Raw genomic sequence first — 17,477 nt, forward strand, 5'->3', positions numbered from 1 at the left:
CTTTCAGCGTAGTGGGGGAGAGAGGGAGGAAGGGCCACTCCATCAGCAAATCCCACATAACAGCCTAAATCTGGGCTTTTGGGGGAATTCAGGAGGTCACATGTTGGGTGGGGTGGTCAGGCCCTGGCAGGGGAAAGGAGGGTGAGGGGCAGCTCTTTAGGGTCTCCTGCAGGGCAGACTCATTGGGTGGCCCCTTGGTGACTCACAGCTTTTGGGAAATAGCTGGTCACACTGGGATCTGTCCTCGGGGGCCCGCCTCGGGCTGTGATGATGGTCTGTGCCTGGGATCAGGGCTTGGGTGGGGTGCAGGAAGGCTGGTTGACCTTCAGGGGATGGACGGACTGCCAGGGACCTTATGTCTGTTAGCCTGAGCTTTGGAATTTGGGGAAATGGCTCAGGTCAGGACCCAGGGCTTCTGGTGGCCTCTGCTTTTCGGGGAGGCGAGGGGGGTACTAGGGAGGCTGAGGGGGCTGCTTTTCTTTTCCTTTTTCTTTTTCTTTGTTTTGAGACAGGGTCTTGCTCTGTCACCCAGGCTGCTGTGCAGTGGCACCATCGTAGCTCTCTGCAGCCTGGACCTTCTGGGCTCAAGCAATCCTCCCACCTCAGCCTCCCGAGTAGCTGGGACTACAGGTGCACACCACCATGCCTGGCTAAATTTTTTTGTAGAGACGAGGGCCTTACTATGATGCCCAGACTGGCCTCAAACTCCTGGCCTCAAGCCATCCTCCTGCCTCAGTCTCCCAAAGCAATGGGATTATAGGCATGAGCCACTGCGTCCTGGCTGCTTTCTTCCTATAGAGTCCCTGTTTCCCTCCTTGCCCTCACCTGGGAGCACGCCACCTGGGTATACACCTGGCAGCCCCACACCTGTGGCCAAAAGAAAGCAAAGTTACTAGCAGCAGCTCAGCCTCCAGGGACCCCTCCCCGGCCCTTCCCACCCAGGCAGCTCCAAGGCCCTCAAACCCACAGCCTCTGTGCCCGACAGGGGCAGCCAGGGACAGACGTGGGGTGGCCACAACCCTCCTCCCACGAGTTTCGGAAGTCATCTGCAAACTCTTCGGTGTGTGGATTTATCTCCGTCTCCTGGAGCCTGTTTACATGGCTGGGCCAGCCCACCTCTGGCTAACAGCTTCCAGATGTCCCTCCCTGCTGCGTAGACTCAGGCAGTCTTTTGTTTAACCTGAAGTCACTTCCTAAAGGGCTTGGTGAGGCAGAACGAGTACCAGATGGGGAGTCAGAGGACACGGGGCTCCCCCAGCTCTGCCGGGACTCGCTGCAGGCCCTTCCACACTGACTCGCCTCTTTGAGCCTCAGTTTCCCCATCTGTCGCCCGACAGCCTGCCACAGAGCCCGTCTCTTTCTACCCCAATATCCTGGGAGAAGGGCCCGGGAAGTGGGCCAGGCCCCTCCTCCCCATTTCACAGACGCAGGCACCAGCCTGGCTAGTTTCTCTGCCCAACTGAAGCCAGGCCCTGCCCTTCCTCCCCAAGTGCAGTGGCGTGGAGAGGGCTCTGTTCCTCCCTGCCCTCTGCCCCTCCCTGCCCTCTGTCCTCCAGCCCCAGGGATTCCGCACTGACCCGGCACTTTCCCAGGCTTCACTCCGGCTCCAGGCTGAGGAACCACCGCACCTGGCACAGAAGGGGCTGCATCAGAGTTGGCTCCACCCAGGCCTGCAACTTTGACCCAGGGAGTTCGGGGATAGCCATCGTACCTGCAGACACTCCTAAGCCACCAACTCCTGGGACACCACCAAGCCCAGCGCCTGCAGAGCCAGGACAGGTGAGGCATTGCATAAGGAACAGTGGGGAGGCAGAAGGGCCAGGGGCTGCATGCTGAGGGCCCAGCATTGAGGTCTGGCCCCGTTACTAACTCACCTTCAGACTGGGCACAGCTAGCTGCCTCCCTCAGCCCCAGTAGATTGCAACTGACAATCCCACCCACCCGGTTCCCAAGCCTGAGTTGAGGGAAGGTTCTTTGCAAAGCGGAGGGCCCCATGGAAGCCAGAGGGCTTGTGGCATGTCCCAAAGAGCACCACTCACCAGCCTTAGCAGCTTTATAGGCTGCAGCAGCGTCAGCCACTCCACCAGGCACCAGAGCCCCCGGAAAGGTAACTGCGGGGAAGGCGCCGAGCCCTGCGGAGGGGAGGATGGGGTGAGGTCCTGAGCTACCACACCTATGAAGACTCCTACGCTCTGGCCCTGCCTGGCTGTGCCCCACTCAGGAAGCACATTGGAGGCTCTTCCGCTCTCTGCCAGACATCAATGCCTGCAGGACATCCATGTGAGCACTGCTCACCGGTAATGGATTTTTTTTTTTTTTTTTTGACACAAGGTCTCACTCTGTCACCCAGGCTGGAGCGCAGTGGTGCGATCTTGGCTCACTGCAGCCTCAACCACCCAGGCTCAAGCAATCCTCCCGCCTCAGCCTTCCAAGTAGGTGGGACTACAGGTGCATGCCACTGTGCCTGGCAAATTTTTTTTTTTTTTTTGTATTTTTTGTAGTGACAAGATTTTACCATGTTGCCCAGGCTGGTCTCAAACTCCTGGGCTCAAGCCATCTGCCCGTCTCAGCCTCCCAAAGTGCTAGGATTACAGGCGTGAGCCACTGCGCCTAAGTACCAGAACTAGATTGTGTGCCGAGGTTAATGTGTCAGACAGCTCTGACAAAACTGCATGGCTCTTTTTTTTTTTTTCCCCCTTTAGAGATGGGGTCTTGTGGCTGGGCACGGTGGCTTGAGCCTGTCATCCCAGCACTTTGGGAGGCCGAGGTGAGTGGATCACTTGAGGCCAGGAGTTCGAGACCAGCCTGGCCAACATGGTGAAACTCCGTCTCTACTAAGAATACAAAAATTAGCCGAGCGTGGTGGTGCACACTGGTAATTCCAGCTATTTGGGAGGCTGAGACACAAGAATCACTTGAACCCGGGAGGTGGAGGTTGTGGTGAGCTGAGATCAACTGCACCAGGTGCGGGGAGCTGAGACTGAGCCACTGCACTCCAGCCTGGGTGACAGAGTGGGACTCTGTCTCAACAACAACAAGAACAACAAAAGAGATGAGGTCTTTCTCTGTCGCCCAGGCTGGAGTGCAGTGACATGATCATAGCTCTCTGAAGCCTCAGCCTCCTGGGCTCAAGGGATCCTCTCACTTCAGCCTTCCTGAAAACTGCATGGATCTTTTGGGGTCAAATTTCCCCACCCACCTCCTCTAGAATGCCTTCCTGAACCCCTGCTGAGTTAAGCGACTCCCTTGGGCTTCCTTGGTCCATGGGGCTTCCTCCATGCAGCCTTCACTACTACTATGTTATAAAGGAACCCAGGTACTCAGCTGTGATTTCCTCATGTCCTGGGCAGCTGCTTGGGGCAGTTGGTATCAGCATCAGTCCCCGTCAGTGCCCAGGACGGAACCTGGCCTGCACCCTTGTTCCATGACCGTGCTGCATACCAGCCCTGGGTTGAGCTCAGGGGCTGGTCCCCACAGGGGATATCTTTCTTGGGTGTCAGCACTCACCTGCCCCAAGGCCAGCACCCACAAGCCCTCCGGGAACTGTGGATAAGAAACAGAGACAGGAGTGTAGGCAGTGTTCCTAGGCCCAGAGTGGGAAATGTCTCCTGGAGTTAGGGCAGTGCTGTGATCAGCCACTCAGGTCCCTAGGCTGGTCCCTAAGCCTGTGATGCTCAGGGTCGATCCTGATAAAATAGCATCCACCTGTAGTTTAGTGAGCGACTACTATGTGCAGTGCAGGTGTCATTGCACCGATCCCTAACAAGCCTGGGCCAGGCCTGTGCTTCTCCTAGAAGCCCTGCTGGCTAACAGGATTCAGCAGGGCTTTCAGCAAGGGCTGGAACAGAGCAGAGTCCGTGAGCGAGACCTCACCCCAGGCCAGTGAGGTCTCTCTTCTGCTTCCTTGCAGATATCTCTTGACTCAGTCCCCTCCCCTTCACCTGCATCGGGGAACTCCTATGTCCCCACTACCCATCTGTCCTTCCATCCAGCCTGCCCTGCAGCCCAGGAGCCTCCTACTAAGATGTTTATGAGACGCCAAATGGGTCCCTCTGGCTCTCTCCTCCCCACATCTGGGCCCAATCGCTTTGTCTCCCACTGCGGGAGACATTCCACTGCCTTGGCCAGGACCAATGGGCCATCAGGTCAGAGTTCACAACCGTGCCAGGTTTGTTTCTAATTATGTGACGATCTCTCCTACAAATGCTAGTCCTGAGCCTCAGGGGCGAGTCCTCTCCAGGGATGGATCCCAAACATGGAGCCTGCTGTACCCTGGAGAGGTCCCCCCTGGCTTTCCCTGGGTGTGGTCTCCGTTACTAACCACTCCTCGTCCCTCATTTCCTACTAGTGGGAGCTGGACCCCTCTGAAACTCAGCCAGCCTCATGTAAGAAGCATCTTTGCCTCTGGGCGGGAGTGCCTGGCGATCAGGCAGGAGTCACTTCCCAGCACCCGGGCCCTGCCCCACCAGCGCTGGCAGTCGCTTCTCTCAAGCCAGGCCTGTTTCCTGAGCTCTGAGAGGGCAAGGGACATGCTCAGACCTTTCCTGTCCACAGAGGGGCTGGGAGGGGAAGCTGAGGACTGCACAGGAAGTGAGAAGAGGCTGGGGCTGAAGTGAGAAGAGGCTGGGGCTGCAGTGGGGGACAGGCGGCTTCTCTGGGGCCATCTTCCTTTTTCCATGATCCCAGCCTGAGCATCCTGTCCTGTGGCCTGACCACTTCTGTCTCTGCCTGCCCTCCTTCCTTTGCACTCACCTGCCCCAAATGCCCCAAGGATTCCAGCATCTGGAAAGGAGGAGAAAGCGGGGAGGGGCTGACCACAGCTGGGAGTCCAGGGACCTGGCCAGCTCCAACCTCCTTCTTTCTAGAGTCAGAGAGTTCTAGATTCAGACCCTGCTGCTGCTACCCAGCCTCCATGAGCACAAGCAGGTCAATTTGCCTCTCCGATGAGGCTCAGTTTTTGCCATCTACAAAATGGCCATTATATCACCTGCCTTGCTGGGACCAGTGAGCATGTGTGCAGAAAGCACCTAGTTGTGCAACCTACCCAGGGCACACAGTGGGTGCTCCCAGTTCCTTCTTGTCCATGCCCGTGCCCCTCTCAGTGGGCGGCTGGCCTCTGGCTAGTGCTCAGGGTGTTGGGTGTGCAGGCTTCCAGCTGCCTGGTCCCCCGCTGAGAGCTGAGGCAGGGCAGGGCCAGCTTGGACCTGTGGTGGCGCCCACGTGGAAAAACAGCTGCCAGGCCACCCACCCTCTGTCACCAAGGGATTAATTGTTCCCAAGCATGACATGCGCTGCCTGTGCTCCATTCCATCCTGCCTGGGCAGGCCCGGACGTCCTGGCAGTCCGGATTTGGGGGCCTCCCTGGGAGTGCCATGGGGGCTCTGCCGACCCTTCTGTAGCCCTGAGTCTTCGGGGAGGTCATGGAATCCAGCCCCTTGCCTGGAAACACTGCCCTTTTTATCAGAAGGAGATGCTCTGACTTTCCTTTGGATTGACTCCTTCACCCTGAGCTGGAAGTTCTTTCAGAAGTCTAACCTAAATCTTTCATTAACAAAAGCTTCACTTTTGCAACTACACATCCTGGAACTTCGTAGGGAGTTGTCTGTCTTTCCTCTGGTGTTTAACCACAACCCGCTATGTGTCTCTTGCTCCTAGTGGGATCAATGAATGTACCCTCCAGCTTTGCAGGCACAACCTCCTCAATTTGGGTCTTCTAGGCCAAGCACAGACCTACCTCCACACCTCTGCACCACTATCATCTCCCCTGTCCTCTCTTCACCGTCAAAGACCCTACTAAGAACCCTCACCTGCTCCAGGAAGACAGGGTATAGGTGCTGGCGGGGATAAGTGGCAAGCTCCCAGGGTCTCCTGGCCTTGCAGAGCCCTGTAGACCCCAGGCACCCCGTTCTCCTGCCTCTCCTGGCTCCAGCCCTGGTGTTTCACAACCCAGATGGACTTTTAGCGCAGGGGAATCTGGGTCTTGAAGATTCATTTGCACTTGGATTATCAACGATCAGGATTTCATAAGAGCTCTTGGACATCTAAACTGTGTCCTGGAGACTTGGGCTTCTGAGCCAGGGCAACATAGCTCAGGGTGTGGGGCGGCCAAAGTCACATGTGGAGCGTCTCATGCCGAGGGACCATCAATCTGGACAGAGACGCTGTTTCCTCCACCTGCTCCTTATCCGCCAGTATTTCCCGGAGGGAACTGCCCCACCCTCCTTCCTGGGGGTGCATTCCCCAGAGCTGAGAGTGGACCCTCGTGGCAGATCCCAGCCCCTTGGGCGAGGCCAGGATAGATCCGGCCACACCTTCTTACTGGAAAACTCCATGGTCTGGACACAGCTGGAAAGGGCCCGAGATTAGGAGGGGAGCTTATCTGGGGCCATGGTCGGTGCTCAGCTTGGGCTTGGGGTCAGGGCTTGGCCTAAGGCCAGGATTGGGGGTCCTGTGGGACCAGGGTCAGCAGGGTCAGGGTTCAGCCTGGGATTAGGCTCAGGGCTTGGGCTGGGGTTAAGCTTTGGCTTGAGACCAGTGCTCCGTCTGGAGTCAGGAGAAGGGCTCAGAATGGCATCAAGGTCAGGGCGATTTGGGGTATTGGTCTGGGGTCAAGGGCTAGGGGACCACTCAGGGGAAGTCTGGGGCTGAGGATCTGTGTCTGAGCTCCCGAGGGTCATGTAAGGCTTGGAGGCCACTGGAACCGGAGCAATCCCTGATGTTGCCTCTAACAGCCTCTCCTTTGCAGAGAGGAGTCTCTGGACAGCTGGGTGAACACACATGCACATGTAGGGTAGATGCTAGACGCCCTCACACAGGGAGGACATGGAGCTGCTTCCAGCCTCTTGTTCCTGGAAGCCCTGGGACCTGGCCCCGGCCTACTCATCCTTGGGAGGCTAATCGGTGTCCACACCTCCCTCCTTCCTCCTGCCCGTTGGCTTCCTTGTCCCGTTCCTGGTTTCCTTGTCCCATTCCCAGCTGGGTAGGCTCCTCCCTCCCCAGCTCCCTCGCTGTCTCTCAATGCTCCGAGGCCTTGGGTCTTACCTGGCTTAAGAGGTTTGACTCCAGGCGCCAGTGCTGCAGAGGGAAGAGAAGATAGTGAATGGGGTGGCCCAGCTTATCCATCTACTACTTATCCAACCCCCAACCCGGGCAAAGTGTGGGCAGTGTGGAATCTCACGCCCCAGGTCCTCCCACTCAGACTTGGAGCCCCTGGGAACCTAGCTCTACTTCTAACTCGTGGTTTATACTCTCTGAGTCCCAGAGTCTCAGGCTCAAAAGGGGATGATGGGCTGGGGGTGGTGGCTCACGCCTGTAATCCTAGCACTTTGGGAGGCTGAGGCAGGCGGATCATCTGAGGTCAGGAGTTTGAGACCAGCCTGGCAAACATGGTGAAACCCTGTCTCTACTAAAAATACAAAAATTAGCCAGGCGTGGTGGCGTGTGCCTGTAATCCCAGCTACTCAGGAGGCTGAGGCAGGAGAATCACCTGAACCTGGGAGGTGGAGGTTACAGTGAGCTGAGATCGCGCCACTGCACTCCAGCCTGGGTGACAAGAGCAAGACTTTGTCTCAAAAAAATAAAAAAAAAAGATGGTGCCTGCTCAGCCGGCTTGGCAGGGAGGTTTTTCAGGATAAAAAGAAATAGGAAGGGTCCGGGCAAGGTGGCTCACGCCTGTAATCCCAGCACTTTGAGAGGCCGAGTCAGGCAGATCACTTGAGGTTGGGAGTTCGAGCCCAGCCTGGCCAACATGATGAAACCCTGTCTCTAGAAAAAATAGAAAAATAAGCTGGGCGTGGTGGCACGCGCCTGTAGTCCTTGCTAATTGGGAGGCTGAGGGAGGAGCATCACTTGAACCTGGGAGGCAGATGCTGCAGTGAGCTGAGATCACACCAGTGCACTCCAGCCTGGGCGACAGAACGAGACTCTGTCCCCCCGCCCCCCCACCCCCACCAAAAAAAAGAAGAAATAGGAAGGCAGAGGGCACCAGAGATAAAGTCTAGGGGAGGGACTGGGAAGGCCAATGGGTTCTGGCTCTCAAGGAAGCCTCCTCCCGCCGCCTGGATGCTGTCTGTGAAATGAGGGAGTCCTTGATGCTCGGGTCTCCCAGGGTTCTCAGGTCTGAGGATGCATGTGGCTCGGGTGAAACCCAGGCCCTTTCAGTGATGAACAAGTGGGGTTTCTGAGCTCACCTCCTCCTCCAAGGGCTCCGAGACCAGCCCCTGTCGGGGGAGAGAAAGAGAAAGAGAGATCATCGGTACTTCTGCCAGGCAAGCCCGCTGCCACCCCCAGCTATGGCTGAATCCACCTCTGCCTAACTACGTGACCTTGGGCAAGACCTGCTCTCTGCAAGCCTCGGTTTTCTCTTCTGCTTGGCCAGCAGTCCAGTGTCAGTATGTATCTGGGGGAGTGCTGGCATCTCTCCCCACTTCCAGGTCACTTCTGTACACTCAAATGCTTTTTAAAATTTTTTTATTTTTTTTTATATGGAGTCTCCCTCTGTCGCCCAGGCTGGAGTGCAGTGGCGCGATCTGGGCTCACTGTAAGCTCCGCCTCCTGGGTTCAATCACGTCATTCTCCTGCCTTAGCCTCCCGAGTAGCTGGGACTAGAGGCGCTCGCCACCACACCTGGTTAATTTTTTGTATTTTTAGTAGAGACAGGGTTTCACCGTGTTAGCCAGGATGGTCTTGATCTCCTGACCTTGTGATCCGCCTGCCTCGGCCTCCCAAAGTGCTGGGATTACAGGCTTGAGCCACCGTGCCTGGCCTCAAATCCTTTTTAAGTATTGAAAGTATTACTTTTGATTTTTCTTTTCTTTTTTTCCCCTTTTCTTTTTAGAGACAGGGTTTTACTCTGTCACCCAGACTTCAGTGCAGTGGTGCTATTATAGCTCACTGCAGCCTTGAACTCCTAAGCTCAAGTGATCCTCCTGCCTCAGCCTCCCCAGTAGCTAGGACTACAGGCGTGCACCACCATGCCCAGCTAATTTTTTTTTTAATTTCTATACTTCATTTTCATTTTTCTCAATGCAGAACATGGCTAATTTTAAATTTGTGTGTGTGTGTGTGTAGAGAGGGGGATCTCACTATGTTGTCCAGGCTGGTCTGAAACTCCTGGCCTCAAGCAATCCTCGTTTCTCTGCCTCCCAGAGTGTTGAGATTACAGGCGTGAGCCACCATGTCCAGCCTGTATGCTCTTAATAGCTGTAAATCAGTGTCTTGTTAATTGCATTTTTAAGTGGGTGTGACTTCTGGTAGGTGTGTCAATGTTCCTACCTTCTGTAGTGTCAAAATGTGCATCTATTATGGACATCAGCATCATCTGCATGACCTGGGTGTGTGGAAGTTTCATGTACATTACCTGGATAAAAGACTCCTCCAGGAACTCCACCAGGAATGGCCCCAGGGACCCCTGAAAGGAAACAGGTAGAGTCAGTCCTCCAGGAGCCAGAACTATTAGGCTGGTGCAAAAGTAACTGCGATTTTTGCCATTACTTTCAATGGCAAAACCCACAATTACATGGAAACAAGAATGATGCTGATGGCAATAATGACATTGCTTGTCTCCAGAGCAGTTTCTGTTTACAAAGTGTGTTCTCATTCTTGCTCTTTGAAATCGGCCTGTGAAGTTGGAAGGGCAGGGCTTACTATCATCATTTTGTTTTGTTTGAGACTGAGACGGAGCCTTGGCCTTTCACCCAGGCTGGAGTGCAGTGGTGGGATCTCAGCTCACTGCAACCTCCGTCTGCCCGGGTCAAGCGATTCTGCTGTCTCAGCCTCCCGAGTAGCTGGGATTACAGGTGCATGCCACCAAGCACGGCTAATTTCTGTATTTTTAGCGGAGACAGGGTTTCACTATGTTGGGCAGGCTGGTCTTGAACCCCTGACCTCAAGTGATCTGCCTGCCTCGGCCTCCCAAAGTGCTAGGATTACAGGTGTGAGCCACCGCTCCCAGAGACTATCATCTTAAGACATGAAATCAGGCTCAGAGAGGTTAAGGGACATGCCTGGGGCCACACAGCTGGAAAGAGACGGGGCCTGGATTCAAGCTCAGGCCAGTGCTTTATTTTTGAGACAGAGTCTTGCTCTGTCACCCAGGCTGGAGTGCAGTGGCAAGATCTCAGCTCACTGCAACTTCCGCCTCCTAGGTTCGAGCTATTCTCCTGCCTCAGTCTCCCAAGTAGCTGGGACTACAGGCGTACACCTCCACATCTGGCTAATTGATTTTTTTGTAAAGATGGGGTGTCAGTATGTTCCCCAGGCTGGTCTGGAACTCCTGGGCTCAAGCGATCCTCCTGCCTTGGCCTCCTAAAGTGCTAGGATGACAGGCCCCTGCGCCCTGCTGCCAGTCCTTAGAGTATGATGGTTCTTGCTGTGTTACCTGGTTCTCCCTGGAGTCAGGGAGAGGGCCTGGGGTGGAAGACACTGGGTCTGAGCACCTCTCACCAGGCAGCCCACTCCCTTCCCGAGCTGAGCTGCCGGGTAGAGGCCAGAGCTTTGGGAAGGGCAGGCCGGGCTGCTACAGCAAGCATTAAGGAGGTGCAGCTGCCAGCACAAATGCAGCCATTCCCACACTGATAGGACGGCGTGAGGTCAGCGTCCTCAGCCACTGGGCAGCCGAGCTTGGGTGGGGCTCTGGCCGTCTGACACGGGCTGTCTTAGGAGGCGCCGGGGCCGCAGGGGGACGCCATGAATGAGCACAGTGAATAGTTTCCTAAGGAAAAGCGAATTCACCGGCCAGACAGGATCACGAGTTCAGTCCCCATGGACCAGTGAAGCTCTCACTGGGGAACGCTGTGATGCTGGATCCAGACCCTGCCTGAGCCATCGCCATGGCAACAGACAGGGTCCCAAACCGGGGGCCCTGCCTCCACCTCAGAAGGCCCCCCTCTGAGCTTGACAAGCCACCTTGCCAACGCCCCAGCCCAGCCCTCCCTTACTGCTTTTGCTGAAAGGGGCTGGGAGCCCCGTGGGGCATGGGCGGGGCTGGGGGAACGGGTGTCTCTGCAATGTGTCCAGGGAGGCCTCGCGGCCAGACGTCTGGCCTCTGAGGCCTGGCGACGCTGCACAGCTCGGCTTGCTGGCCCCAGGGCCCTGTCAGCCTCAGCTGCAGCCCAGCAGGGTCAGGGCTGTGGAGCTGTCACAGCCACCGGAGCCAAGACCCCGGCGCCACCCCCTCCCAGGGCTTGTGGCTCCTCAGGCACTGCAGTCCAGGCCTGAAGTGTGCAAGTAATCTGGTCAGAACCTCAAGGCTCGGAGTGGTGGCCCCAGGGGGGCTGGGCCTGCTGGGAAGGAGCACTTGGGCCCTGTCATCCGCTGCCAAGCACACACATGGCCCGCCTCGGGCCTCTGATGCCTTCCCTGGCTCCGGCCTCCAGCTCTCAGCAGTCTCTTATGCGTCTTTCTCTGCCTCGGCCTCTCTCCTTCCTCCTCTTTCTCCCCCTCTCCCTCGTTCTTCATGTGCCTCTCTCCCTTCCTCTCTACTCTCCGGCTCCAGAGCAGACTGCAGGGAACAGTGTGGTGGAGGTGGGGGGAAGAGCAAAGCGCTCAGAACAGACCCCTCTGGCTTCTAATTCTGCCTTCGCTGCTTCTTACCATCTGTGTGACCTTGGGAAAGTCACTCAACCTCTCTGAACATCGGTTTCCTTTTTTGTGACATGGGGCAGATAATCACTTGGTTGCTGCAACGTTGCAAGGTTGCTGCAAGGTTGCAAGGTTCCTGCAAGTTGTAAAAGGGTTCAAGTAATAGGCTATGTCCTCTTCTGGACCTGGCAGACAGTAATTGCTCAAAAATAAAAAGACAGTGGCACTTACGTTTCATTTTTTCCCGTTTCACTGCACAGTCCGTGGCCCAGGGCCAGGTATGCAGTAGTTACTCAATACATGATGGGTGAATTAAGTAGAGGGGTGGCAGTGTGGTTGTCTGTGAATCCAGCTCTAACCTGTTTCATCCCCATCTGCCCTGGGAGTCCCCCTGCCTTGGGCTTGTTGAGCCCCCGGGCCTGGCTGAACCCTGACTTCCTTTCTCCTGGGGTTCTGCCCTCCTGCACCCCAGGCACTTTCTGGGGGGAAGACTTAGCTTCCCCTCCCCCAGATCTCCTCTGTCCCCACTCTCCACCCCCACCGTTCAGACCCTGATGATGGTGGCATTTGCCAAACTTCATGCCTGAACCTGACGGCCTGGGGAGCCCGAGGTTTTAATCCCCATTTTGCAATGAGGAAATGGAGAAGGTTTAGGGGCTGCGAAGGATTCCTGCCTCTCTGCAAGTGAGAGAGGTGAGAATAAAATTAGACAGCAGCTGGAAATTGGAAAGGACTTTGAAAAGGTAACAGCTGCTTCCCCAAGCCCCGTGGGGCATCCTCACTTCTCCCTCCACTCCTTGGCACAAGCCGTTTCTCCTGCCAGGAATGTCCTTGCCTCTGTCCAAGTCCTACCCCCGCACCAGGGCTGAGCTCAGACTCTCCCGCCTGCCTTTCCCGAGCCCACGGCTCTCCCTGACTGTGCTGCTCAGCTGGCCCTAAGCAGTTGGCCTGGAGAACACTTGTCTTGTTTTATGTGGTTTTGGCATGTTTCACCGACTAGCCCAGGGTGGAACTTGTCTCTTGCATCTTAGAATCACGATCCTAGACTCTCAGGGATCATAATAGTCTTCTGGCCTGGGCTGGACCTCCTTCCGCAAACATCCTTCGTGTTCTGCTTGCATACCTCCCATGACGGGAAAATCACCACCTCCAAATGCTGTCAGCACTAACTGCAGACAGGGCTTCCTCCAATCGAGAATCTGCTCTTCTGTCTCTTCAGTTCTGCCTGCCAGGGCCTGTAGTCTGGGACTTACCCCTCATCCACAGACAGGTCCTCCAACATTTTCCTTCCTTCCTTCCTTCCTTCCTTCCTTCCTTCCTTCCTTCCTTCCTTCCTTCTTTCCTTTCTTTCTTTCTTTCTTTCTGTCTCTCTCTCTCTCCTTTCTTTCTCTCTCTCTCTTTCTTTCTTTCTTTTTCTTTCTTTTTAAATATTCATTTATTTTTTAAATAGAGACGGGGGCCTTCCTATGTTGCCCAGGCTGGTCTCAAACTCCTGGGCTCAAGCAATCTGCCCATGTGGGCCTCCCAAAGTGCTAGGATTACAGGCATGAGTCACTGCACCTGGCCCCATTTACTTTTCTCTTTAGGTCTAACTCAAATGTCACTTCTGCTGGGAAGCCTTCCTGGATTTCTCAAGGCTCCTTCTGGCCACCCCCAACCGAGTCCTGTCTGCTTCTTTCATCATTGCACATCTATTTACACATTAGCTGCCCCTCCACTAGACAAAACATGGTGTAAGTAGCGAGAGGGAGTATTAAACCTTAGCAATGTGCACTAATTACAAGGATCCATGAGCCCAAATTAGCAGACTCTGAATAAGAGAATAGATTATTTTAAAAATGCCATTCCCACGGTCCTTTTATTTGATGCTTTTTTTTCCCCCCAGATAGTACATTGCTGGAAGCTCTCACTGGCCCTAGGAGGTACTTCAGGCAGGGCTGTTTCTCCCCATTTTGCAGCCAGGGAAATGGAGAACCAGTGAGCTGAAGAGCCTGGTCTGGGACCCCCAGCTGACCCCAAGTCACATGTAGGGCCATTTGCCTGGGCCCTGGGCTCCAGGTTCAAAGAGCTGGAAGCAGCCTGTTTGGGAGCGAGCCTGGGGCCAGCCGGTCTTGGCAGGGGGCTTTGCCAAACCAAAGTCCAGGGGGCTGGCTTGGGGAGCAGATAAGACCACACGAAGCTGTTTGTTGTTTGCATGCAGAAGGCTGCCAAGGGTTTTCAAAAACAAGCTGTCCTCCACTGGGTGACTGTGTCCCCTCCCACACAGGGCACATTTGCCCTCATGCCGGGGCCTCGGCAGACACACAGAGCGGGATCGACCTCTAAACCAGTGCTTCTTGGCCCTGGCGACCCCACCGTCACCTGGGAAGCCTGAAAATTCTGTGTCCAGGTCCCTCTCCAACCAAAGCAAGCAGGGATTCTTGGGTGGGAAGTCTAATAGATAGCCAGGTTGAAAACCCCTGTTCCTACTTAAGGACGGAAAACAATAATTAAAAAAATATTTAAAAAGAGGCAGTGGCTCATGCCTGTAATCCAAGCACTTTGGGAGGCGGAGGTGGGAGGATCACTTGAGCCCAGGAATTCAGACCAGCCTGGACAACACAGCGAGACCCTGTCTCAATTTAAAAAAAATAAAAAAGGTAAAAAAATAAAAATAAAAAAGGAAAATAAAAGAAAAGGAAACCTCTGTTCCAAACCATCTTCAGTTCTGAAATCAGGAAAAAAAAAAAAAATCCCTGATACTATTTCTGGGGGATGGGGAAGAATTATCCCTGGGTTAATTTCTCATGCTCACTTTTGAAACAGCCTGGGAGCTGTGCGGCTTGTCCCCTCCTCCTGCTCCCCCACCGCCGCAACAGGGTTCCTTCCTTGGAGCCGCTGAACTTGCATAAGTGACACCCTCCTCCTTGAGGGAGAAGCCAGGCTCCCCCAGGACGGCCAGGTGAGTGGCAGTGAGCATGTGACTGAGCGCTCCACTCCCTGTGTTGGCTCCCCGACCTCTGCAGACTTCAGTAGCACTTCTGTGCAAAACCCCACACGAGCTCATCAGTTCACACACCCCTTATTTGGACCTAGCAAGTCCAGCCACCTGGGACAGAGCTGAGATTGATCTCTGCAAAGTGTGAGGCCAGCTGGGCGTTTAGCGGTGTCACTGAGGACACAAGGAGAGAGCTGATTCTGCCTAGGGCATGCCTGCTTTAAAGGACTCAGCCCCAAGCCTTCCCCTCCCCAAATGTTGCCTGCTAGCTCACTCCTAACCCCCTTGCCCCTTGACCTGGGGCAGAGAGCTGGCTGATACTAACCCCCGGGGACTGCCTTAGCCTGCCGGAGCCTCAGTTTCCTTGTTTGTCAAGTGATGATAATAATTTCTAATTCTCAAGGTTCCTTGATGATGAACTGCCACCCTATAGGTGGTGGCCCCATCTGGGAAGGAGGGTGGCTGGGTGTTTGGGGGCTACACCTGGGGAGGAGGCTGAGACGCACCCGGGGCTGCTGCTTTCAGGCCCTGGCTCGTTGCCCCTGCTGGGGCCCGCCTGTGGGTACCCATGTCCCTTGGCCTCATCCAGGTCCAGCAGCGGACCCTGCACAGGAAGCTGTTCAATCTCACGGAAACAGCTGCAGCTCCTGCCCAGGCCCCTGACTCCACCCGGTGGCCCTCCTGCCCCCTACTCAGCGTTTGGTTCTCATGGCAAGGAGGACTCCCGAGGAAACCAGACTCCACCCAGACCCCCCTACCAAATGCCCTCCTTTTTCCCATGCCCGGGGAGCCTCTTCTGTCCTCCCCCGTTGGCCACGGCATAGCAGCCCCACAGGGGGCACCCTCAAACCCCATAACCAACTGTGCCTGGGTTGGGGCACATAGCAGATGGCCCAGCAGTGCCCCAGGATCCACTCCAGCCTCTGTCTCAGCCACACTGCCTCTGCCAGGAGACAGACACCTTCTCCAGCCCGCCTTTCCATGCTTGCGTGCCACATCGCACACACATTCACACACACAGATGCACACACTCCATAACACACATAGTGACAGTCCACACCAGTGTCACACCTGGATGCCAGATCGCCCATGTCTACATGTGTACATGTCTACATGTCTGTCAGGTGGCAGACTTTTGCACACACTAAGGAGCAGCTTCATATACCTCCTCCAAACATACGCATACACCTGCCTAAGGATGAACCTGTGAGCAGACATAGGTACCCCTCCAGAAATCCCTTCCTCTGTTCAGTGACACAGCTGGGCATCTGCACACGTGCACACCTGTGCATGCACACATACACACACGAGCACACAGCACGCTCATTCCTGCACACATGCACACGCGCACACACACACAAATGCATACCAGGAGTCCCTGCCTGCCTCAGCAGGGAGAACACAGCAGCAGCTTCCCAACCTGCAAACCCATCCTCAGCGGAGCCCTGACCTTCCTCACGGGGGGATCCCGGCTTCCCAGGGGTCAAGGAACCTGCTGAGGTCACACAGCTCACTGCGGTTGAGCTGGTATCAAGCCCAGGTTCCCTGTCCCCAGGGCTGGTGTGCACCCCAGCTGTGTCCACAGGTGTGCAGACTGTGGTGTCTCCAGACCCAGGGGTTCCCGCTGGGCCCTCCCCCAGGATGCTCTGATCCCCCTACAGGGCGGGCACCCGGGCACCTGAGCAGGGGCCCCCTCAGCCCTCGCAGGGCAGCAAAGCCTGGATGCTGGGTTGGGACTATTCTGAGTCGAGGGTGTCTGTTTGACAGGTTCCTCCTGGGCACAGGGCTGGCTCCTGGGAGGGGCAGTTCCGAGGACCCAGTGGCTGAGGGGCTCCCACCTGGGACCCCTTGCAGTTCCCAGGGATGAAGGTCTCTCCCTTGAGCGACTAGTCACCTGGCCCAAAGGGCCCGCAGCTGTGGGCAGCGCTGGGGACAGGGGCGAGGGGTCCTTACCTCCAGGCCGAGAGGGGTGGAGGATGGACAGCAGGAGCAGGAGGACTCCGGGCCGTGGGGCCGCCGCCGTCAGACCCGCCATCTCGGGGAGAAATGCCCCAGCCCGCTCTCCGCACCTCGTTTTATCCCCAAAGCCTAATTGTTGCCTCGTCGGCTGCGAGGGAAAGAGGGAGGGAGAGAGGGCGGGCGGGAGGGCGGGAGAGGGGGGAGGCCTGGGGGAGGGGGCCGCGGGGAGGGGACAATTACGAAAGGCCCGGCTCACAAGCCTCCCAGGCCCGGGCTGCTGGACTGCGAGCTTTTTTCCTTGACACACACACGCACACACATGCACACAAGCACACACTCACACACACACACTTTCCCCCATCTCTTTCCCGCTTTCCCTCTGCGACTGTTCTTTCGCTGCTGGCCCTGTTCCCGCCAGAAAGAGCGAGGGGGGCCTCTGCCAGGACAGCCCTCGGGAGAGGAAGCAGAAGGGAGGGCCTGGCGGCCAGGCCAAAAATCCCAGCCCCAGCCAAGGCCCGAGTGGCCAGGCCCCCGCCCCTCCGGCTGGGCCCCGGGCCCAGTGTGAGGATACGGGCCAGCTGTCCCGCGCCTCAGCCCCCACCCCGGCCCTCCAGACTCCCCAACACCCCCAGGTCTGGCTAGAGACAGGTTCTGCCCAAAGCTGGGGAGGGGAGGCATTGGGCAGGTCTGGGGGTTTGGGGGGTGTGATGTCTACAGAGGCCGGGGGGCTGCAGGTTGAATGGCCTGGAAGGTAGGATCGGGTTGGTATTGCTCTGGGAGGGATCTGGGGGGAAGGTAGGGGACCCTGGACAGGGCTGCATTCTGCAGGGGCCAAGGTCTCTGCCTAGCGCCTGAAGCTGGGGAGGAGGTGTTGGGTGGGTCTGGGGTGGATGCCTGCAGATGCCAGGGGGTTAGAGGCAGGGGAATGGCCTGGGAGTTAAGGCCATGTTGGTGCTGCCCC

General features: G+C 56.3%; 1 protein-coding gene across 10 annotated transcripts in view; it reads right to left on the reverse strand.

Moving 5' to 3' along the window:
- Window positions 1-16,878, reverse strand: part of ELN (elastin) — a 42,276-nt gene extending 25,398 nt beyond the window's left edge. For 4 of the 10 annotated variants that reach the window (XM_054655788.2, XM_016957591.4, XM_016957590.4 and 1 more), the window contains exons 1-9: window positions 16,511-16,878; window positions 9,359-9,409; window positions 8,190-8,219; window positions 7,042-7,074; window positions 3,508-3,543; window positions 2,040-2,132; window positions 1,712-1,762; window positions 1,578-1,628; window positions 826-867 (exon numbers count right to left, since the gene is read on the reverse strand). In XM_054655788.2, coding sequence (XP_054511763.1) covers window positions 826-867; window positions 1,578-1,628; window positions 1,712-1,762; window positions 2,040-2,132; window positions 3,508-3,543; window positions 7,042-7,074; window positions 8,190-8,219; window positions 9,359-9,409; window positions 16,511-16,592 — 469 coding nt within the window. In that variant the 5' untranslated portion in view covers window positions 16,593-16,878. The remainder of the gene's footprint in view (window positions 1-825; window positions 868-1,577; window positions 1,629-1,711; window positions 1,763-2,039; window positions 2,133-3,507; window positions 3,544-7,041; window positions 7,075-8,189; window positions 8,220-9,358; window positions 9,410-16,510) is intronic. The other 6 variants (XM_054655789.2, XM_054655787.2, XM_016957589.4 and 3 more) reach the window with 4 other exon arrangements.
- Between the last annotated feature and the right edge of the window lie 599 nt (window positions 16,879-17,477).

This window comes from Pan troglodytes, chromosome 6 (assembly GCF_028858775.2).
Source record: "Pan troglodytes isolate AG18354 chromosome 6, NHGRI_mPanTro3-v2.0_pri, whole genome shotgun sequence".
Classification (NCBI taxonomy): Eukaryota; Metazoa; Chordata; class Mammalia; order Primates; family Hominidae; genus Pan; species Pan troglodytes.